The sequence below is a fragment of the Pinus tabuliformis genome, chromosome X (genome assembly GCF_031772625.1).
Source record: "Pinus tabuliformis cultivar Carrire ecotype Pingquan chromosome X, CPIR1, whole genome shotgun sequence".
Classification (NCBI taxonomy): domain Eukaryota; kingdom Viridiplantae; phylum Streptophyta; class Pinopsida; order Pinales; family Pinaceae; genus Pinus; species Pinus tabuliformis.
In genome coordinates, this window is record NC_142308.1 from 97,365,877 (window position 1) to 97,390,012 (window position 24,136).

Consider the following 24,136-nt stretch of genomic DNA (forward strand, 5'->3'; position numbering starts at 1 on the left):
CCTCATTTTGTATAAATATGGAGGCCGTAGCCTTTGTTAGAAGCTTTTTGACTTTTGGAATTGCTATTGTAATCTCTGAGCACGAGTTACAGCTCGTTTTTTGTTATTTTGTAAGCCAATTTTGGCATGACATTAGACTTTTGATTATGAATAAAGGCAAGCAGATTTGGATCTAATTCTGAGTTTTTAAGGGAGCTATAGCTCTCAGGTTAGGGCCCAACCTGAGAGCAATAAACCTCCTCTGTTTTGTAGTGTTATTTGCCTTTCAATCCAGCACTTTGTTTCTTTACTTTGACATGCAATTCGAATTTACAGTCTGCTGATTTAGTTTTTGTGTGATTGAGTAGGATTAGCTTATGGTTACTTTTCTTTCAGTTGTTTAGATTCGGATAGGAGGTTTGTAATACACAGGAGCTCCAAGAAAAAGGTTGTTAGAGATCACTGCCATCTCTGTTTAGGGATTGGGGTGCAGTCCATATCAACCACCAAAAAGAAACGCAGTCTTTTACTTCCATGCAAGCTGCAACATAGTCATTGAAGATCCATCCATGCACTTTTGATATTGACCCATACTTCTACATTTTTCATTCCATGCACGGTTTCTTTTCTCGGTTTTACATTGCTGTTCATAGGTTTAATGGCACAAGTATCATAGGTTAATGAATTCTCGTTTTTGGTGCAAGACATAAGTCATTTGTTTCATTTACACTGCTCTATATCATTCCACTTCCTTCTTCTTCTTCTTGACCTCTCCTCAAGCCACCTACTCGGCCTCTGTCCAGCTCGTTTACCCTCCAACTCATCCATTGCCACGTAGCTTCATCTTTTTGACCTTTCGTTGCTGCCATCCTTCTATCCACCAACCAACTTCGTGCACTCATTCTCTGTCCTATTTCTCTGCCCCTGAGTCATCACAAGTTCCATCTCCACCTCACCTATCCACCCAAACCATTCCATCCCTTCACCATCACCCAAAACTTCCACTTACAGCACATCCTGTAGAAGTTAGCAGACTTCCTGTAGAATCCCTGAGTTTCCTGTAGGATCCCCTACAGACATCCTGTAGGAGCCTGCAAACTTGGTTTCCGAGCCTCCAAACGTTGTAGACTTCTGTAGACTGATGCTAAGGATCCCCTGGGACCTCTCCTAGCCCCCTGACCTTTCCCAAGCTTTCCTTCCTTTCGCACCACCTCTGCACAACCAAACCCTAATAAGAAACAAAATCATCATCACTCCAACCATGTAAGCAAAAATACAAAAACATGTTCTTTACAATAAAAGTAGTTTAATTTCATGCATTTTACATCATTAGAAGTAATGGCATCATTTCCAGACACTTGCACTCCACCCATTGCATCCTAGAGGTTAAGCTAGTCAGATTAGGGTTTACTAGGGTTTCCATGTTTTGGTTGGCTTTCAGTTCATTTTTGCAAAATAGATTAATTTCCTTTAAGATAGCCTTCGTCCATCATTTAGCAAGCTTCTTCTGAGAGCATATAGAAGTTGGCTTGAGCCCTAGCGGACTTGTGCCAGCTGACCAAGTGACAGCTGCGACAAGAGCTAGTACTTGTGCATACAACACCGTCGCTTCCAAGTTTGTACGAACTACCGGGTTGATAAAATTAGAGATAGGGAGCCCCAGGAGTTGTAGCATTATTGCTACAATACTGGAGCCCACCATCTTTTTGGCGCCGTTGCCGGGGAAGCGTCAGAGTATTGGTGATTGTCGCTTTTCTTCTATTTTCCACTACAATCTTCTGCTAAGTAGTTTATTTCATTTCCATTCTGCAAAAGTAGCATAGACATTTCTTGCTTTCATAGATTAGCATTTCCTGCTTTCATAGATTAGCATTTCCTGCTTTCATAGATTAGCCTTTCATTTCTGCAATTTCATTTGAGCAGAGTAGATTAGTTCTTTCCTGCTTTCAGTTTAATTCTGCATCTTTATAGTTAGCTGTAGATCAATCTGTTTCAGTTTTGCAGGTACAAAAGAAAAAGCAAAAACAATCAAAAAGAAAGTCTTTTCCCTTTCATGCCTCGTAGGAACCGAGATAGATCAGGAAAATTCCTACCAAACACCCCCACCACATCACTGAGTCACCCTTCTCTCTTCTTTGGTGACAGTGACCCAGAAGAACCTATAGGTGAACATCCAGAGATATACAAAGATCCTATAGTAGAAGAAGAGTTAGAGACCACTCCATCTGAAGCTATGGCTGACAATAGAAGAGAAGATGAGAGAATAGAAGGTGCCTTCCCCATCCGAGAGACCAATGGAGAAATGAAAATGAAGAACATTAGCCCCTCCGCCTTACCTCACTTCCATGGACTAACTACTGAAGATCCTGATACCTTCCTGTTTGATTTTGCTGTCCTTTGTAGAACCTATGACTATACTGAAGATGAGCAAAAGTTGAAACTCTTCCCTTCAACTCTTAAGGATGCAGCATTACGCTGGTTCATGGGCTTACCTGGGAATAGTATCACCACTTGGGCTCAGATGCAGCAAGCTTTCAATACCAAGTACAGGGATTATTGTAGGTCTAAGGAAACCAAGGGAGAAATCTTTAGGATGACCATGGGAAATGATGAGTCCTTATAGGATTATGAGGAGAGGTTCCAACTAAGCTATAAGCGGGCCAGGTGCACACTTGACCCTGAATCCCTCAAGTTGGTCCTGCTCCGAGGAGTCCCTGAAGACCTCTTAGATACCCTTCACATGTTAGCTGGGGGGGACATTTACCAACTGCCTTATGAGGACATCAAAACTGTGTTTAGAAACCACTCCAGGGCAGCTCGGAAACGAGGTAGAGGAAACCTCCCCTCAACTAGTGTCCCTTTCTCCAAACATGAGCTTGCAAATCAATTAGAAGATCTCAAGAGTGAGGTAAGACAGACCATTGCCATGCAGCTGGACACATTTAGAATCCAGCAGAAGAAAGAAGAAGCTGAGAGAGCCTTGGCTGTCTTCTGCCCTAGGTGCACAAGGAGACACCCTAAGAACGAATGCCCATTTCATTCGGTCGAAGTATGTTTCGTTTGTGAGGAGGACCATCCCACAAATCAGTGTCCAACCTTACCTGGGTTTAAAGCCATGTACCAAGGGACAGAAGCTCCCACTGAACCTCTCTATTACCTCAACCAAAGGAGGCCACAAGGATCTAGACCTTATCAGCAGGGGATGTAAGGGGCACCTCAAGCTTATTACAGCCCCAACCAATCGACTCCTATGCCTTCCTGGGGTCCCCCTGCTCATCCTTCATGGTCCATGCCTCCTCCATGGTCTTATCCACCTCAGTACCCCACTCAACCTACTTCTCATTCATATCATTCACATGCCCAGCCACAGCCTCAATGGAATGCACCTCAGTCGGGGTGGAGGCCCCAATACAACACTCCTCCTGCCATCTTGCCTCCACCACCAGTTCAACCTCAGCCATTACCTCCTGCTCCTCCAAGGCAACCTCAAATGCCTGCTCAACCGAACCCGAACCCCAACAATAGACAGGCCCAGCAGGTATACACTGGGGAAACCTCATGCCCTACCTATGTTGTGGAGATCCAGGAGATCAATCTTCGATCTGGAAAGACTCTACCAGATCGCCAACCTCCTCCCCCAGAGGATGAGGAAGATAAACAGGAAAGTGAACCAAAGGCTATTCCACCCTTTCCTGAGAGACTAACAGCCACCACACAACCCAACCCAGAGGAGGATGAGCTTCTGGGTGAGCTCAAGTAGTTGTGTGTAAAAATACCACTTTTCCAAGCCATCAAGGATGTGCCAATATACAACAAACTGGTTAAGGAAAAGTGCTTCAAACACCCAGGCAGGCGGAAGAAAGATGCTTCAACCATTAATGTCATAGGACAACTGTCTGACCTGATGCTAGGACAAGTCATCTGCCCAAAGTACCTAGATCCTGGAAGTCTTGTAGTAGATGTCCACATCAATGGCACCATCATACCTCACACCTTGATTGATCTGGGGGCTGCCATTAATGTGATGACCAGGGATACCATGCTCAAACTCAATCTTCAGGGTTCCTTGAGGAAGACCTCGACAATACTGCAATTAGCAGATCGCTCCACCGTGACTCCCGAAGGGATTGTGGAGGATGTCTTGGTCTCTATTGACTCTTGGGAATACCCTGCAGACTTCCTGGTTCTGCAACCAAAGGCAAAGCTTACTGGATATCCTCTCATTTTGGGAAGGCCTTGGTTAGCTACTGTAGATGCTTACATAAGTTGTCGTGCAGGAAACATGACCATCAAAAATGGTCCCATGTCCAAGCAGCTAGTCCTATACCCTCCTGCCCAACCCTCCTTAGAGCATGACTTACCACTTTGGTTGGAAGAAGGAGAGGAAGACAAGGTGTACTTAGCACCTCTGTGCACCTTAGCTACTGCAGATGCTTACATAAGTTGTCATGCAGGAAACATGACCATCAAAAATGGTCCCATGTCCAAGCAGCTAGTCCTATACCCTCCTGCCCAACCCTCCTTAGAGCATGACTTACCACTCTGGTTGGAAGAAGGAGAGGAAGACAAGGTGTACTCAGCACCTCTGTGCACCTTAGATACCACTAGAAGAGACCCCCCAACCGAGGATGACTTGATCGAGACCTTGATCCAGAATCCACCTTCCAGTGCACTACCCTTAGAGAAATTGGTGGAGGATGCCCAAGCTAGCACCTTAGTGGATATTTGTACAACCAACCCTGTTACTTCCATAATCAAGAATGTGGAGTTCGGCCCTGAGAAAGCATTGAAGATCAGCTCTTCCCTATCTCCTTCCCAGGAAAAGGAGTTGTGTAGTCTATTGGCCAACCACCTAGATGCTTTTGCTTGGAGATATAAGGAAATGAAAGGAGTCCATCCTTCGATCTGTACCCATCATATATACATCAAAGAGGATTGTAAACCGGTTAGGCAACCCCAGAGGAGAATGAATCCAGCTCTTAAGGACATTGTCAAGGAAGAATTGCAAAAACTGTTGGATGCAGGATTCATCTACCCCATCTCAGATAGTGAATGGGTGTCCCCTCTGGTGTTGGTTCCCAAGAAAAATGGGAAATGGAGAATCTGTGTGGACTACCGAGAACTGAACAAAGCTACCAAGAAAGACCATTTTCCTCTACCTTTCATAGATCAAGTGTTGGATGGACTGGCAGGAAAGAAGTTCTTCTCTTTCCTGGATGGGTTTAGCGGGTACAACCAAATCCAAATCAGCCCGGAAGACCAAGATAAGACCACCTTCACTTGTCCTTGGGGTACCTTTGCCTACCGAGTTCTTCCCTTTGGGCTATGCAATGCTCCTGCTACCTTCCAGAGAGCTGTCTTGAGCATCTTCTCGGAGCTGGTCCATGATGCAGTGGAAATCTATATGGATGACTTTACTCCTTATGGGGCCAACTTCCAAGAAGCATTGTCCAATCTGGGAAAAGTCCTAACCAAATGCATCGAGATGAACTTGTCCCTTAGTCCTGAAAAATGTGAATTCCTAATGACTGAAGGGACCGTGCTAGGCCATACCATTTCTTGCCAAGGGTTACAAGTGGATCCTAACAAAATTGCTCTCATAAAGAAGGTTCCACCTCCTCAAAAGGTAAGGGATGTCCGGAGTTTCTTGGGATTAGCAGGATATTACTGGAGATTCATTAAAGATTTCAGCAAGCTAGCCTCGCCATTGTTTGGCCTGTTGGCAAAAGATGTGGAGTTTAAATGGACTGACGATTGTCAGAGGGCTTTAAATGAATTGAAGGACAAGTTGGTGTCAGCCCCAATCCTGAGAGGTCCAAACTGGGCCCTACCTTTCCACATCCACACTGATGCCTCGAACAAAGCCATAGGTGCATCTTTAGGACAGGTTGAGAAAAAACTTCCATATGCCATTTACTTTGTTAGCAAAAACTTGTCCAAAGCTGAGCTGAATTACACTGTAACCGAGAAAGAATTCTTGGCTGTGGTCCATGCACTGAACAAGTTCCGACATTATATTACTGGTTACCAGACCTTTGTACATACAGACCATGCTGCAATTAGATATTTAATGAATAAACCAGATGTGAATGCTCGTATTATTAGATGGTTACTTTTATTGCAGCAGTTTGATTTGACCATTGTTGACAAACCAGGTAGAGAAAATGTTGTTGCTGACTTTTTATCTAGATTGGATTTGTCTGCAGATGAGGATGGAACAGTGGATGACCAGATGCCCGATGAACATCTGTTTGCTATTTCAGTACTCTCTCCATGGTTTGCTGATATAGCAAACTACCTTGTTTCAGCACATTTCCCTCCGCACCTATCTTCCAGAGAGAAGAGCAGAATCATCAGAAAAAGTGCCTCATTTACTTGGATCGGGGGCAATCTGTTCAAGCTTGGCCCCGATCAGATCTTAAGGCGTTGTGTAAGGGAGGAGGAAGTCTTTGATATCCTCCTCACTTGTCATGATGGGCCTTGTGGAGGACATTTTGCAGCAAAGAGAACTGCCTTCAAAATCCTGCAGGCAGGCTACTATTGGCCCACACTTCATCAAGATGTCAGAAGATATGTCAGCCAGTGTGACCAATGCCAAAGAATGGGAAACCGACCCAAAGGGATGAGATGCCTCTCCAACCTCAAGTGACTCTTGAGCCATTTGAGAAGTGGGGCATGGACTTTGTGGGCCCAATCAACCCTTCTTCGAGGCAAAGGTCTTACATCATTGTGTGTACTGACTATTTGACAAAGTGGGCAGAGATTAAAGCAATCAAAGCAGCAACAGAAGAAAAGGTGGCCGAGTTCCTAAGAGAAAACATCTTCTATAAGTTTGGCTATCCAAGAGAGCTGGTCACCGATCAAGGGAGCCAGTTCACATCCAACCTGGTTGAAGATCTACTAGCGCATCACAAGATCAAGCATAGGACTTCCACCCCCTATCATCCTCAAGCAAATGGGCAGGTGGAAGTCACCAATAGAGCATTAGAAGGGATCTTGACTAAGGTGGTGAGCAGCAGCAGAAAGGACTGGGAAGATCGCCTGGTTGAAGCCACATGGGCTTACAACACCACTTGGAAGACCACCACCGGCTTCACACCTTATGAGCTGGTCTATGGGAAGAAAGCTTTGCTGTCCATTGAGTTTGAATACAACACTTTGAGGATGGCAGCTCAGCTGGACCTAGATCTCAGCCATGCACAACAAGAAAGGCTATTACAGCTGAATGGCCTGGATGAGCACCGAATGCAGGCCCTCCTTCACTCAGAAGTGGTTCAACTTTAGAGAAAGTTGTGGCATGACCAACATCTCCATGACAAGCAATTTCAGCCGGGAGATTGGGCTTTGTTGTATGACTCCAGATACAAAGATTTCAAAGGGAAGCTGAGAACCAGATGGCTAGGGCCATATTCAGTGGAAAAATGTCATGACAATGGATCTGTGCTTATTAGGACCATTGATGAGGAAGCCATCCCCATGCTTGTCAATGGGCATCGATTGAAGATCTACAGGAAGCCTCCCTCAAGAAAAGAGTTCATCAAAACTATGGAGAAGGCAGTGTTGGTCATAGAGAAGGGTTCTGCCTCTGCTTTGGGCATACCCTGAAGAATCTAAAAATAATAATAATAATAATAATAATAAAGATCCTTGGGTGAAAACCTTTCTGAGGCACCCAAGGCAGGTAATAGGGGTGAAAACCTCATTGAGGCGCCCCTATTGTCTTTTCAAAAAAAAAGAAAAAAAAAAAGAGGAGATTGGAAAAAGATCCTTGAGTGAAAACCTCTTTGAGGCGCTCAAGGCAGATGGCAAGGGTGAAAACCTCAATGAGGCGCCCCTGTTATCTTTCAAAAAAAAAAAAAAAAGAGAGAAAAAAAAAACAAAAGAAAAACAAAGTCAGCAGATTCATTATGTAAAATTGCATGCAAGTGTTCTATGGAGGAGAGGAAGCCTCTCAACTCAAAGCCAAGGGTCCTCATCATGCAGCAAGGACACCTTACCAGCACCTCCTCCAAGAATCCTCATTTTCTCCAAGGTATGTGCAATTTTATTCCAGCTTGAGTCTTCTACAGGAAGACGCAGATTTTCTACAGGGAAATGCAGAGTTTCTACAGGAAGATGCAGATCTTCTACAGGAAGGTGCAGACTCTCTACAGGAACGCATCCTTTCTACAGGAAACGTTGTATTTCTACAGGAAGCTTCCTGTAGAAGCTCAGAACGGGCCAGAATTCATTTCATGAGGCGATCTAACGGCTAAGGATCGGTTTGGACGCATGCATGCCACGGTTGTCAACCATGCACATTGTTGTTATCTTGCTCCACCATCCTTGTCGACATGCAACCAAGTACCTGCACCAGCAAAGCAGATCGATGAGTCTCGAGGAAAAAAAGCAACCTGTAAATGGAAAAAGCGCTAGAGATCTCGCACCATATTCATCACAGTCAGCCCGAGGCTCTGAGAGCATGATCGTGAGGCCATCCATCGTCGTGCAGCATGTACCCAAGGAGGAAGAACTGTTCCAAGACATCCCGCGGGAGTCCTGTAACAGTTAAACCTGCTAGAGTGGATACCATTCACCACGCAGGCCATCTGAAGGGAAACGTGGGCGCATGCAACTGAAGCATCCCATCCATCGACGGCAGCTCATGAACATGGACCTCCGGGCCTGTGTAAGTCCGCCAGCAGCAGGTAAATTGACTCATCAGCGTCCAAAGAGCCGAAACATCGTGTATAGCCACGCAGGTAAGTGTCTCGACCCTTCCTTCCATCAGACTGCATGAATGTTACTTTGATTGATTTCTTAGGTGTAAAGGTGAATGGGTTGAGCGGCAGTATGGTCAGTTGGCCGGCCACGTCGGCCAGTTAATGGTCTAGTTGGATGTATGGGTGGCGGCCGTAACAAAAAGAATAGCAGCATGCACGTGAGAGCAATCCTATCGACAAACCGTGTTTAACCGAAGAGGCGGCGGCAGATCTGCGGGAATTGATGCAGCAGCAAGTGAACGCGCAGTTGAATGATGGGATGACGTCACCCAACGGTCCGGCGGGGACAGTTCACCCCCCGCGCCACGGATTCCGCCGAATTTGAAATCTAATCAGCTCGATCGCATTCATGCATGTATCACCCACCGGTTTGAACTCGAGCGGCTATCCTGCTCCTTCTGCAGTGTGATACGTCGAGCCTTTGGCTATCAGAGCGATTGAGAAGCACGCCCAAGGCGCAGACCGATTGCAATCTCTCCCGGAATCCGCGCGCTGCATTCTACAGGAACACTGTCATTCTACAGGAACGCTGCATTCTACAGGAACGCTGTCATCCTACAGGAACGCAGTTTTCTACAGGAAAGCGGGTGCCTCACATAAAAAGGTGGCCAATTAAAGAGGTGAACCCTGAACTCTTCATGCAACTAGTTATTAAAGGTGGCAAGATTGTCATCCACAGTCCGGCCATAGAAAAACGGTGAAATTGTTGTCTGCTATGCCTATACTATCATTCTACAGGATGTCGAGTAATTAAATTGTGTCAAAGTTCCTCAGGGATAAGTTTGTGGGTTATGTGCATGATATCCTACGCTCTGTCTCAGTAAACCAAAACCTCTTCCACAATCACCACCTCTGGTTAACAAAATTGTGTTATCATGCCAGGTGGGTTTATTAGACGAGAACCCACTGATTCAGCCAAATTAAGGGAAAACCAGGAAGTGGTAGAGCTCTTCACACGAGCACAATGGATGTCTTTTTGTGATAAGCTGCAGGGTTACGATGATGAAGTGGCCGAAGAATTCTTGCAGGCTCTGAGGCCGAAATCCAAGACACTGGCCACAGTGAATTTCAGGGGCCTAAGCCTCAAGCTCACCCCGCAATATATCAGTCGAATCACTGAACTTCCAATGGGTCTGCCGTGGGATAAGGAAGAACGGAAGTTGAGCCAGCAGGCCAAGAAAGAATTCTTTCCACTTGAGGAGGAATTCTCGGAGGACAAAAATGGGGTGCGAAGAACGAGTCTGTTGCCACCATGGAATGAAGTCAGTTTGTAAATCATGAAATATATAACTTGTGAAGGCCGTTTTAGCATCGTGTATGCATATCACTTTCGGTTGCTCACTGAATTAAGGCACCGGATTGATCTTCCTGTAGAACAAAAACTGAGCATCCCTTATTTCCTATTGCAGTCTCTAATGGAGTGTGCCACAAAGCTAAAAGAGGGCATACCAGATCAGATAGCCCACCATGGGCTGATAAAGCTTCTTGTGGAGGATGCGCTGCATTCATATAAGGTTCCCCTCTCATGGGAATCATTCCGGAATTTGACAAGAGATGGAGACATTAAAATGTTGATTGAAGAAACGGGGTCCTCCAGCAGTGAGGAACAAGAAGCAGTGGCCGAGGGAAAGAGAGAAAAAGGCCAGAAGACCCTGACCACAGTGCAGAAAAAAGAACAAAAGAAGAAGCATGAGGAAAAGGATGACAAAGAAAAAGGTGGCACACCTATCTTGTCAGCAAGAGAAAAGAGGCTGAAGAGCAGAATGGACAAAGCTGAGGTGGTCCACGTCAGCCCAAGTACCTCATCAGCACCTGCAACCAAAGCAAAAAGCAAAACTCAGGCAGCTAAGCAAGCAAAGGTGGAGACACCTGTGTCAATAGGAAAGCAGAAACAGGCTTCTACAGGAAGCTCGAAAACAGAGACAAAGGCTTCTACAGGAAGCCCGAAATTGGAAAAAGGGGCTTCTACAGGAAGCCCGAAAATAATTGAGAAACAGGCTTGTACAGGAAGCCTGAAGACAGAGAAAGGGTCTTCTACAGGAAGCCCGAAAATTACCAAAGCAGGGGCTTCTATAGGAAGCCCGAGAGTGGCTAAAACCGGGTCTTCTACAGGAAGCCCAAAAGTGGTAAAGAAAGGATCTTCTACAGAAGGCCCGGAAGTGGGCAAAGCAGGGTCTTCTACAGGAAGCCCGAAATCTGAAAAGAAGGGGCCCTCTACAAGGAGCTCTGAGGAAGCAAAACGCAAGGAAGAGAAGGCTGGTATTCTCGAAAAGGAGGCAGCAGCTGCGCTGGCCGCCCTCAGTACACCTCCAAAGTCGAAGGAGAAGAGAGAGAGGGAGACCCCTCTACCATCTGAAGCCAGGAGAAGTAAGAGGATAAACACGGGCAAGCCGCAGCCTCCACCCAGCAGCCAAACCATTTTAGGGGATGTCCCTACTTCACCCAGTGCAAGAACCCCCTCTAAAACATCAGCCACCCCCGAGAGGGGAAGCTCAAAAATAACTTCTTGGACACGAAAAATAGGCCAATCGCCTTCCGAAGCCCGGCTCAAGGAAATGGAAAAGGGGGAAGAAGCGCCACCCTCACCACCACCAGGGGCAGAAAAGGCAGGGCCACCAAAAACAGGAAAGGAAGAGCATGCTCCGGGCTCTAGTTCTCGGCCAAAGACGAGGAGCCAGAGCAAAGTTGCTCAAGGATGAGCAAATAGTTTAGCTGGGGGGTGATGATGAGCCCCAATTTTTGGTACAATTTGGGCTCATATTGGCCTACTCACCTTGTTCAACCATTCATCTTTTACCACTTATGCATTCATTTCTTAGTATATTCGTGTTGTTTGTAGGAAGAAGGGCAGGCATTATATCTATGTGACTAATACATGATGATTTCAGGTTCTTGGCATTAAAGAGAGCAAAAGACCACGCAAAAGGAGACAAGGAGACAGCAAAGGTGGCATCGCATGTTTATAGGGAGGTTGTCTACAGCTTTAAATGACTTCCCTCGTGCTTTTCACCTTAACTCCGAGCTCTAACAGTTCTCCCCACCGAGCTCAAAGGCAGCCAACACGTTCTACAGGATCAGCAGTTTTACAGCAGTTTGACTTTCAGTTAGACAACCAAGCTCCACGAATGAAGGCAGCCAGCTTGATCCTCATTTTGTATAAATATGGAGGCCGTAGCCTTTGTTAGAAGCTTTTTGACTTTTGGAATTGCTATTGTAATCTCTGAGCACGAGTTACAGCTCGGTTTTTGTTATTTTGTAAGCCAGTTTTGGCATGACATTAGACTTTTGATTATGAATAAAGGCAAGCAGATTTGGATCTAATTCTGAGTTTTTAAGGGAGCTATAGCTCTCAGGTTAGGGCCCAACCTAAGAGCAATAGACCTCCTCTGTTTTGTAGTGTTATTTGCCTTTCGTTCTGTTGGGTCCCTATAATACTAGTGATTACCCCATTACTATTGTAGTTATACCCCTTATTTATACTGTTGTGCCCCTATTACCCCCATATTGTTACTATTGTGCCACATAGAAGCCCACTATTGTTATTGTTGTGCCCTACAATATTATTGTTATGTAGGCTTGGATTGTATTGGGACCACTTAGACTCCTATATATAGAAAGGAGGTATTTTCATTTGTATCATCCAAGAATTGTTCATTTATGTAATGTAAAGGAGGTTGCCCCCTCGAAGAGGCTGAATTCTAAGGCTTTGATCTTCCTTTTCTATCTTTTCTTGAGCTGGTTTCATAACACGTTCCAGCACTTTGTTTCTTTACTTTGACATGCAATTCAAATTTACAGTCTGCTGATTTAGTTTTTGTGTGATTGAGTAGCATTAGATTATGGTTACTTTGCTTTCAGTTGTTTAGATTCGGATAGGAGGTTTGTAATACACAGGAGCTCCAAGAAAAAGGTTGTTAGAGATCACTGCCATCTCTGTTTAGGGATTGGGGTGCAGTCCATATCAACCACCAAAAAGAAACACAGTCTTTTACTTCCATGCAAGCTGCAACATAGTCATTGAAGATCCATCCATGCACTTTTGATATTGAACCATACTTCTACATTTTTCATTCCATGCACGGTTTCTTTTCTCGGTTTTACATTGCTGTTCATAGGTTTAATGGCACAGGTATCATAGGTTAATGAATTCTCGTTTTTGGTGCAAGACATAAGTCATTTGTTTCATTTACACTGCTCCATATCATTCCACTTCCTTCTTCTTCTTCTTGACCTCTCCTCAAGCCACCTACTCGGCCTCTGTCCAGCTCGTTTACCCTCCAACTCATCCATTGCCACGTAGCTTCATCTTTTTGACCTTTCGTTGCTGCCATCCCTCTATCCACCAACCAACTTCGTGCACTCATTCTCTGTCCTATTTCTCTGCCCCTGAGTCATCAAAAGTTCCATCTCCACCTCACCTATCCACCCAAACCATTCCATCCCTTCACCATCACCCAAAACTTCCACTTACAGCACATCCTGTAGAAGTTAGCAGACTTCCTGTAGAATCCCTGAGTTTCCTGTAGGATCCCCTGCAGACATCCTGTAGGAGCCTGCAAACTTGGTTTCCGAGCCTCCAAACGTTGTAGACTTCTGTAGACTGATGCTAAGGATCCCCTGGGACCTCTCCTAGCCCCCTGACCTTTCCCAAGCTTTCCTTCCTTTCGCACCACCTCTGCACAACCAAACCCTAATAAGAAACAAAATCATCATCACTCCAACCATGTAAGCAAAAATACAAAAACATGTTCTTTTCAATAAAAGTAGTTTAAGTTCATGCATTTTACATCATTAGAAGTAATGGCATCATTTCCAGACACTTGCACTCCACCCATTGCATCCTAGAGGTTAAGCTAGTCAGATTAGGGTTTACTAGGGTTTCCATGTTTTGGTTGGCTTTCAGTTCATTTTTGCAAAATAGATTAATTTCCTTTAAGATAGCCTTCATCCATCATTTAGCAAGCTTCTTCTGAGAGCATATAGAAGTTGGCTTGAGCCCTAGCGGACTTGTGCCAGCTGACCAAGTGACAACTGCGACAAGAGCTAGTACTTGTGCATACAACACCGTCGCTTCCAAGTTTGTACGAACTACCGGGTTGATAAAATTAGAGATAGGGAGCCCCAAGAGTTGTAGCATTATTGCTACAATACTGGAGCCCACCACAAATCCCAGTGTAGTTGTTGATCTCGACGTCCTCTTGCACTTTCCTACTCTTTCTTTCCCTTCTTGCTCCAAAACTCCAAGTATTTCACACTCCTCCAAGAGTGCTCCAAGAAACTCTAAGTGTCCAAGAGTATGAGAAAGAGAGAGAATAGAAGATAGCTCCAAAACTAAGCTAACAAAAGGTTACCAACTAATCCTTAGAAGCATTTTTATGAATGAGGCCTCTATTTTCTTCATTTTCCATTATTTTCCCCCATTTTACTCCTCACATGCAACCTATGACATTTCACCTCCCTTTTCTCCTAATTTCCATTATTCTCATAAACAAATGTGCCAAAAATGCCATTTTTCCTTTCCAAAGTCTTAGCCATTTCGTTTGTCAATTTCCTTAGCCATTAATAACCAAACAAACACCCATACTAGGATGTTTTCCCAACCATTCATCTGGGAATAAGTGTCCCATCAATCGTGGTTATTATTTTGCCTTGATTAAATTTTATTACATGAAATTTTCACCAGGGATGTTACACCACAAGAGTGGCAAGCTTTCATCCACCTATTCAAGTAGTACCATGACGTATTCACGTGGATGTATGATGATCTCAAGACATATGACACATGAATAATCCAGCATGTGATGCCAATCAAGGAAGGGGCCAAGCCTTTTCAGAAGAAATTAAGGAAATTTCATCCAAAAATTGAGCCCCTCATATAGAAGGAATTAAGAAAATTGTTGGATGCTCAGATCATTTATAGGGTGCTACATTCGACGTGGGTGTCTAACTTAGTCCCTGTAAGGAAGAATTCCAGGGAGATTCGCCTATGTGTATATTTTCGCAATCTCAACAGTGCCTCGGAAAAGGACAATTACTCAGTGCCGCCCATGGAACACATATTGGAAACAATATCTGGGGTAGAGATGTTTTCTTTGTTAGATGGTTTCTTGGGCTTCAACTAGGTTTTGGTAGCAGAACCTGATAGGATAAAGACTATTTTCTGTACCAAGTGGGGTACGTTCACATTTCACTGAAGGTCGTTTGGGTTGGTTAATGTAGGTGCAACGTTTCAACATGAAATGGACATCACCTTTCGTGAGCTTATTGGACAGAGTGTAGTGGTCTACCTCGATGACATAACAATTTTTTCAAGACAACAGTCAAAACATCTATGCCACCTCAAGAAAATTTTTGAGTGATGTTGAAAATACGGGATATCCTTGAATCCCAAGAAGAGTATCTTCGCAATGTATGAGGGTAACCTACTTGGGCATGTTATTGCTAAAAGTGGGATCAAGGTAGATCTAGACCATCATGCAGATTCCCCACCTAGTGAACAAGAAAGTTATGCAGTCTTTCTTGGGGAAGATCAACTTCCTCATAAATTTCATCTCTGACTATGCTCAGATCATCAAACCCATACAACAGATGATCAAGAAGGATGTAGTCTATAAATCAGATAAAAGGGGAAAGGATGCGTTCACCCATATTAAGCAAGCAATAGTAGAATCACTAATGTTGTACAACCCAGACTTCATCAAAGACTTCTTTCTCTACACTTTCACTTCCGACACTTCTCTTGCTACATTGCTTACTTAGAAGGATGAGTTGAATAATGAGCGACCCATCTCCTTCATGAGCGCGAGCCTACAAGGACTAGAGCTCAACTACCCCACCGTGGAAAAGCAAGCTTATCTGGTATACAAGGCGGTGAAGCACTTCAGACCCTACCTGTTGAAAAATCACTGTATTATCTTTTTCCCACACCCATCAGTTAGATCATTGTTTGTTCAACAAGAGTTGGGTGAGAGAAGGGTGAAGTAGATTATTAGACTACAAGAATATGATCTTGACATCAAACCAGTTCACACCATCAAGGGTCATGGTATTTTCAAGTTAGCAGCAGAAGCAGTCAATGCACAAGAGGAAGAAGAAGAGCTCGCAAGCTGGGAGCAAGAAATCGAAATGTACAATGTTGAGTGAGCCTCTCCCACTTTAGACAAAAACTCTTGGTATGCATATGTGCGCTGGTACCTTGAGCATGGAACTGTGCCCTCTCATTTTTATATGCAACATAAGAGGGCACTCCGACTCAAAGCATTATCATATCCGCTCGTGCATGGAGTGTTGTATAGAAAGCACCATAATGGGATATTGCTTCGGTGCTTTAAGGCACATGATTCAGACAAGGTTCTACGTGATCTCCATGACGGCCCAGTCATGGGACACTTCGTAGGAAACACCACAACACACAAGTTCATACAGTTTGTTTTCTACTGGCCTACATTATTCAAGGATGCTCGTGCCTATGCTCGCAAGTGTCCGGTCTGTCAAAGGTGCGCCGAAAGAAATCGGAAGTCAACAACCCCGTTGCAGCGTGTTGTAGTGGAAGAATCGTTCCAACTGTGGGGATTGGATATCAATGGGGAAATTTTCCGTCTTCCATCGAAGCAACACTAATATATTTTAACTGCTAAATATTATTTCATGCGTTGGACAGAGGCAGTTCCCCTGAAACAAGTGAATGACGAGGAAGTCATCAACTTTCTACAATATAATGTCATTTCCAAGTTTAGCTTTCCTACACCACTTGTTTTTGACAATGAAACATACTTTTCTTTGTTAAAGATTTATGATTTTGCATTGGAAAATAATATTGTCTTGAAGCATTTTGCTAACTATCATCCACAGGGGAATGGTCTTGCCGAATCCACTAATAAGAACCTCATTCATATCATAAAAAATACCATATTCTCTGAGCAGCGAAACTAACACTCCTCTTTATGGGCTGACCGAGTCACACCTAAACCTTCCCTGAATACCTCCCCTTACTTCTTGGTGTACAGAAAGGAAGCCATCCTCCCGCTGAACATATACTTTCCTGCTCTCCAATTGTCCCAAGAATCCCAAGGCAAGCCATGTCTCATAGTTCAGTGTAGGATGGACGCTTTGCACAAGCTACAGGAAGAAAGGATGAAAGAAAAAGAAAAATTTTCACTCCATTAGAACTGTATCAAGAGATAGTTTGATAGAAAGTCTGTAGGGAAGACTAACTTCAGTGTGGGTGACTTAGTCTTGAAGTGGGACAAAGCCCATGAGGACAAAGGCAAGCACACTAAGTTTTAATCCCTGTGGATTGGTCCTTACATGGTCCACGAAAATATTGGCCAATACACATATCGTCTTCAATCACTTGATAGGAAGATTGACTCTCTCCCTGTCAATGGCCAAGACCTAAAATATTATTTTCAATGAAAATCTGGGGTTGTGCCCTGCACTATGTACATAGTATTTTGTTGTCTGTTGTTATGTTTTATTTGGTTTTTTGTTGTTTTTCTCATGTAAATAAATGTTGTGCCTTACTGCGTTGTGGCTTCCAAGTGTGTGTGTGGCTGAAGTTCAAAGAGTCTTGTGATGTTGCAGCCCTTGGCCAATCCTATGTTCGTCTTCCTTGTATTGGTTGTACCTTTTGGCTGATGAAGTTCTCATGGAAAATATGATCCATTCGTAAGGAGAGTTTTGGTCCAACCATGAACCTATGTCCAGTCTGAGAACCTCATGCCTATACTCAGTTTTTTTCTTTGGTGTTTTCAAGCTTATCTAACTAGTAGAAATGGAGAAGGGGGAAATCTAAATTAGAAAACCTAAATCAAGGTCTTTATATGCTTCTCTGAAGGAACAACCTCTCCTTCTCTCAACAAGTTAGGATCCCTCTTTCGCCCCAAGATAAATAAGTGTCAATGCATAGTTCTCTTTAAATAAATAAATAAAGGTGAAAGAAGAGAAAGGCTTCCTGCGCAAGCAGGTAACTCCATCGGGCTACTATCCAGGCTCGCTGGTAGTGGAGCAATGCTTATGTTACTGCATGAATCCACAGGGGTATTGCCCAAGCCTGCTAGCAGCGGAGCAACACCAGAGATGAAAACTATACATAAAAAATCATAAGCTCGTGAACTAAACTACCCTTCCCAATTTGAAACACTGTGATTTGGCTGAATCTTCTGTTGTGTTCAACTAAGAAGGTACAAAGGAGGCCATGGCTTCCCATGGGGTATGTTATCTCAAAATCAGGCCCTGATAGGCTGCTGGTCAGGTTGACTCTAAGTAACTATTTCAAACCTACTTTAGGCTGAGACTTAGCCTCCTCAACCTGAGAGGGCTCTCTCTTGATGGATTAATGATTTGATTAAAGATAAGATGGCTAACTCTTATAGAACAACTGTGAAAAATATGAATGGTGGAAACACATTAAACAACTATCCATTGGGCTTATGGAGTCAACAACACCTCAATATAACAATGAACTCAACCTTACATGGAAGTCAGGGCATTCAGCATTTAAACATTCAGAACATAAACTCATATGGGACCACACAGTTTATAAATGTATACAGGAAGTCAGAGCACATTCAGTGAATTCTGAGTGATTATACATCCATACCACTGTAAAAATTAAGAAAAGGACAACATCACATATTCTGAACATAAAAAATCCTTCATGAATCCTGAGAAGTAAAGTTCAGCATGTATATTACTGAAAATGAGTTTTACATAAGCCAAATACCAGCTTTTTTCATAAAATTTTCCAACCCTGATTACATTTCTGTTTCAGCTATATATAGAGCTCTTATTCTAACTGATCGAGATTCCTCCTCAAGCATGAGGGGAATTCGAAAACTACTTCTAATGACACCTATTAACCCTTTAACTAACTAATAAATACAACAAAGTGTTGACTGGAGTTTTTTAGAGATCTAAATCAACTATGACTCTAACTCCATATTACATGCATGATGGCTTTAATTAAGATGATTTCTTTCTATGACATCTAGTTCTCTTTCAGTTTGGCTGAGATGGGTGTTTAATGCTTCATGTTGACCTTGGATGCTGTATCTTCTTCACTGTCCAGAAAAATTAGGAGACTATCCTTGCTTCTCGGTTTTATGATCTTCGAATCTTCATAAGTCGGTTTTTAATTATTATCCCTCAAAATATGATGGTGGCCACATTTTGATGTGTTGTCCTCTGTTATGAAACCCCATTTGATGATGTGTCATTCACTGTTTCGAAGACAAAAAGGAAAACGTATTCCAGCTGTCTGATACATGCTTTAATTTCCTTATGACATGACAAAATGCCACTTTTTGATTCAAACTAGTTATTTCCATTTGTGCTAATCTGATTGGTTGTTGTATCTTCAGGTGTTCTCGTTGTATACAACTGCCCTTCAAAATTTTCCCGCTTCAACTTCAAAACTGCTTGATTTACGTTGAAATCATCACTTTCAGGAGTTTCGTAGCGCGCTACGAAACTGCTGAGTTATTTAAAACAGCTTGTTTTTAACTTGAGACCTTTATTAACCGAGTGCTTGATTGCCAAAAACTTCTTTAGACTTTCCAAAGGTCGAATAGGGATTTAGATTTCTTCAGAAAGATAAAATCAAGCAAACTTATCAAAATTTTGAAACCAACATCTTACTTGAAATGAAAACTCATTTAGCAGGTCCTTTAAGCTGGCTTAGCTGTGCCTTCAGATCTTCAATTTGTTTCTTCATAACCTTATTCCCAGCTCTCAGTTGCATATTAATCCTTCTGATGTACTTGGCTTCTTTGATTGCTGGTACTGTCCAGGTGTGAAATTGTGAATGGCCATCAACCACTGAATTCAGCTGGGCTTCTACAGTTGCATTCCCTTTCCATAGAGTTTTAATAATATTCCTCCTGCATCTTTCCAAAACAAATTTTGGTCATACACAAAATATCTGAGAGATTTCAATTTGGTAAACCGAGCTTTGGATTTTGAAAGGTTATCAGGAGCTCTATTATGCTGCAAAACAAATGCTATATCCTTATACCATTCTGAGATCAAGAATTTCTCATTTATTTGGACCAATTCCTCTTCATTTTCAGAAATTTCTGAGATTTATGTGCATAAATTAATATCAATACAGTCCAAATTTGACTGAGTCAACAATTGGGCTAGGCCTTGACCCTTTACCAACTTTGTGGGTTTGATCTCAATGTCATACTCCAACAGTTTTGCTATCCACTTTCCCCTTTTTCCATCTGGATCAGCTTGTGTAAGAATATCTTTTATAACAGCATTTGGGACGTAGGCAACAATGTGAGAGTGCAAAACATAGATTCTGAAATCCTTAATTGCTTTCACCAATGCATAGGCTTGTTTCTCTAAGATATTATATTTCAATTCAGCATTGGCTAATGTCTTGCTAAAGAAAGAAATGGGTTGTTCAGTACCTTGACTTCCTTTTTGCAGTAAAACTCCAGCAATTGTGTCTTCAGAAGCGAATGTGAAGATAAGGAACTCCTTGATAAAATCTGGGCTGATAAGTACTGGTGCTTGAGTAAGTGCCTTCTTGATCTCTTCAAATGATTTCTTTGCTTCCACTGTCCATTTAAAATCTGCTCCTTTCTTTAACATCTTTGTTATGTTCTTGACAACTTCAGCAAAATTAGGGATGAATCTTCTAACAAAGTTAACTTTCCCAAGAAAGGATTGAATCTCCTTCTTACTCCTTGGTAGATCTAATTTTTGAATTGCACTAACTCTATTAGGATCAATCCTAATTCCTTCTTCAGAAATAATATGACCAAGCAGTTTGCCAGAAGTTAAAGCAAAAATACTTTTGGTTGGGTTAAGAGAAATACCAAACCTCCTACACTTCAGTAGGATCCTTTCAAGGTGCTTTAAGTGGTCTTCTTCCCTTTTTGAAAAAACTGTGATGTCATCAAGATAAACCACCACTGATTTGTCCTTTTCTTCAGCAAAAGCAATATCCATTGCTCTCTGGAAAGTGGCTCCCGCGTTCATGAGACCAAATGGCATTTTTGCATACATGAATGTTCCCCATGGTGTAGTGAAGGTCGTTTTCTCCTGATCATCTGGGTGAACAAGAATCTGATTGTACCCTGAGAAACCATCAAGCATAGACATCCTTTGTGAACCAACAATGTCCTGTAGAATGAAATCCATTTTGGGGAGGGGGTAATTATCTTTCAATGAAGCTTTGTTTAAGTTTATGAAGTCTATACAAATTCTGATCTCTCCATTCTTTTTTCTGACTGGTACCAAATTAGCAAGCCAATTTGAGAATCTGATTGGAACAATAATTTTAGCATCAAAGAGCTTTTTCACTTCTTTTTCAATCAGTGGCATTAGAAGAGGATTAATTCTTCTTAGCTTCTGCTTAAAAGGCTTTTCATTTTGCTTGATAGGAATGGTATGCTGTATGATTGAAGAGTCATATTGTTTCAAGTCAGCATAACTCCATGCAAAAACATCAATGAATCTTTTCATCATCTCAACATATTTAGTCTTCATATCAGCTGAAAGGAATTTTGAAATCTTGACTATCTTAGGCACAACCGAGTCTCCTAAATTGCAGCTTTCTACTTCTTCTTCATTAGCTTGTAGTCTTGGTGCTTTGAACACATCATTTTGATCAAATAATTTCTCAAGGGGAATGAGGCCTTTAGGAATTAAGTTGTTTTGTAATTGTAAGACTTCAGAACTTTCCTTTGACTCTATTAACATATTCTGCTGATCTATCTGATTGTGTTCAAACTCTTCTTTTAATTCAATGAAGTTCCTTACATGCTGATCATCCTCAAAAACTTGCCAATTTGTGATATTATCTGGTATGACTGGTCTATGGCGAACCTCCACTTCATAATTTTCAGAAGAGTGTTTAGGAATGATAAAGAGACTGGCAGAAACAGCAAGAGAATCTGCAATAGAGTTTTGATCTCTAGTTTTGATGCTAAAAGAATAGGATTGAAATTTTTCCAACATTTCCAACACTAAGTTTCTGTATGCTCTCATCCTTGCATCCTTAGTTTGATATGCACCTTCTACTTGTTTAATTACCAATTCAGAATCTCCACAAACAGCAATGTTTTTAGCTTTCAATTTTATCAAGGCTTCCAAACCTAAAATCAGAGATTCGTACTCAGCCATATTGTTGGTACAATCAAAGTTTAGTTTGTATGAGAGAAACTTACTTTCTTCAGTTGGACTAGTGATCCAAATCCCAGCTCCTGCCCCTTCTTTTCATGTTGATCCATCAAAGTATAATGACCAGCAGCCCATGATGTCTCTTTCATCTCCTTGCTGACCTTCTTGACACTGATTTTCCGCAGGTTCATCTTGTGATTCTCTACCAACTGATTCATTGAAAAGGATAGCTGATCCAAGACCAGTATCACATGAATAAATAGGAAAATTCTGAGGCTTGTCTTTGCTGCTTACCATGTAGGCCATCCTTGTCTCGCGATACAACCTCCTTTGTTCACCAAACACTGGGATGGTAGCATATGTAAGATCCATCTGCATTGTGCCCTTGATTTTTGCTGCCCATGACCTTGAAAGAAGCATTCCAAACTTCGGTGGAATGTCTGCAACAACAATGTCCATAACAATTGTTTTTGCTGGAATTTGTGTGAGCCCCACAACAACATCTTTTATCAAACCAATGCATTGGACTCTTTTTGAATCAAAGGAAAATAAATCCTTATATGGCCTAGTTACCTCTAACCCCAGTCTTTCCATGATTACCTTAGGCATGAGATTATGTGATGCCCCCGAATCTAACATAGCATTATGTAGAGTCATATCATGAATGCTAATGCTTATGTAGAAAGGGGGAAACTCTTCATTTTGTTCATCCTCAAGTCTTGGACCCAAACAGATAACAGGATTATCTTCTTGTACATTTAGGATATCAGCCACTCCTGGTTGTGAATTAAGCATTTCAACAATTTTGCTTCTGTATTTGTCTACCTTGAGAATTTCATTAAAAGGGACTGATATCTTAATTTTTGCAATCTCGTTCTCAAGATTAAAAACAGAAGTAGTCTTGTCAATTTCTTTAGGAGGAGACAGAATTTGAACATCCTTTTTGACAAGGGGAGAATCATCCTTACCTTCAACCACCTTTGAGTTTTCCTTTTTATCTTCAACTGTCCTTGAGGTATTCTTCTTGGGCTGTGCTTTGTTTGCTGTAATAGGAACATCTCTATTCCTAAGATTGTACTGCTTTTGCATCTCAAAGATAGCGTGCTGATAGCCCTTTAAAAAATCTGAAGGCTCTTCTCCTGATTTTATCATACTGGACTCATCATGTTCCTCCTTAGTCAAGAAAATCCCTGACACTTCTTCATCAAAACAATGGATTGATTCCTCAGGGACTTCAGGCTCATCTTCTTCATCTACCAAATTTTGTTGGAAGGGAGGTCTCACTGGAGGATCTGACTGCTGATTTCTGTTGTCTCTTGGCCTTTGCTGATTCTGAGGTCTTCTGTACTGAGGGTTCCTGAATTGAGGTTCCTGCTGTGCTGGAGGAGCAGAAGCATTCCCAAGAGCTAGTCGGTCCATCAATTTTTCCATGGTTTTCATCATTGTTTCAAATTTGTCTTCTGAAGCAGAGGTAGAAGGTTTCTCTTCTTCCTTCAGCTTAGTCTTTGCCATCTTTGATTTCTTAGCAGCCATCATATTCACCTCCACCTTAATTGCATCATTTTGCATGTCAGCAAGAGAGGCAGACTCCCTTTCTCTGAGTAAAAGAGAGAAATCTGAATCAAATGATTCAGCATATCTCAACTGTGCCAAAGCTCCAGGAGGTTTCAAATGAGCTGGAATAGAATTGTATATTTTATTAAACCTCTTAGAGAAGTTTTGGACAGTTTCCTCTGGAGCTCTTCTAAGATTGTTATATTCAGTAATGGCTTGGACAGGGTTGGTTCTGTTTCCCCATTTCCTTAGAAAGCTATCTTCAAATTCTACCCAACTATGAATGCTTCCGACTCCAAGGGCTTTAAACCATTTTCTAACTTCCCCAATGAAAGTTTGAGCAAACAATCTTAGTTTTACATCTTCATCATCCACTTCTTCCCTGTCAACAAAATCATTGAACCTATCCACATGTTCCTCTACTGAAATATCTTCATCTCCTCCCCATGTTGGAATTCTGGCAGCATATTTACTAGGAAGATCATGTAAAACAGCAGGGAGAGCTAGTGGAGCATACCTGGCAGGTATAGCCATAATGAATGGAGGAGCAGTGATAACAGGTATTGTATGACCGGTGGGACCAGAACTAATGTGAGATAGTGTCTGAGGACTATTTGGGCTAGCAGAGGCAGAAGATAAAGTATTAGTACGAAAAGGACTATTTGGACTTTGCAAACCACTGACAAAGGAACTCCAATTTGGGAGGG

General features: G+C 42.4%; 1 protein-coding gene across 1 annotated transcript; it reads left to right on the plus strand.

Annotated features, from left to right (window-relative positions):
- Nucleotides 1–15,968: 15,968 nt before the first annotated feature.
- Nucleotides 15,969–16,361, plus strand: LOC149138580 (uncharacterized). The gene has a single exon (XM_089450400.1). The coding sequence runs from the start codon at nt 15,969–15,971 to the stop codon at nt 16,359–16,361; it is 393 nt and encodes a 130-aa protein (XP_089306526.1).
- Nucleotides 16,362–24,136: the final 7,775 nt, after the last annotated feature.

Coding starts and splice junctions, on each gene's coding strand:
- LOC149138580 (XM_089450400.1), top strand. CDS start 15,969: ATGCAACATAAGAGGGCACTCCGACTCAAAGCATTATCATATCCGCTC.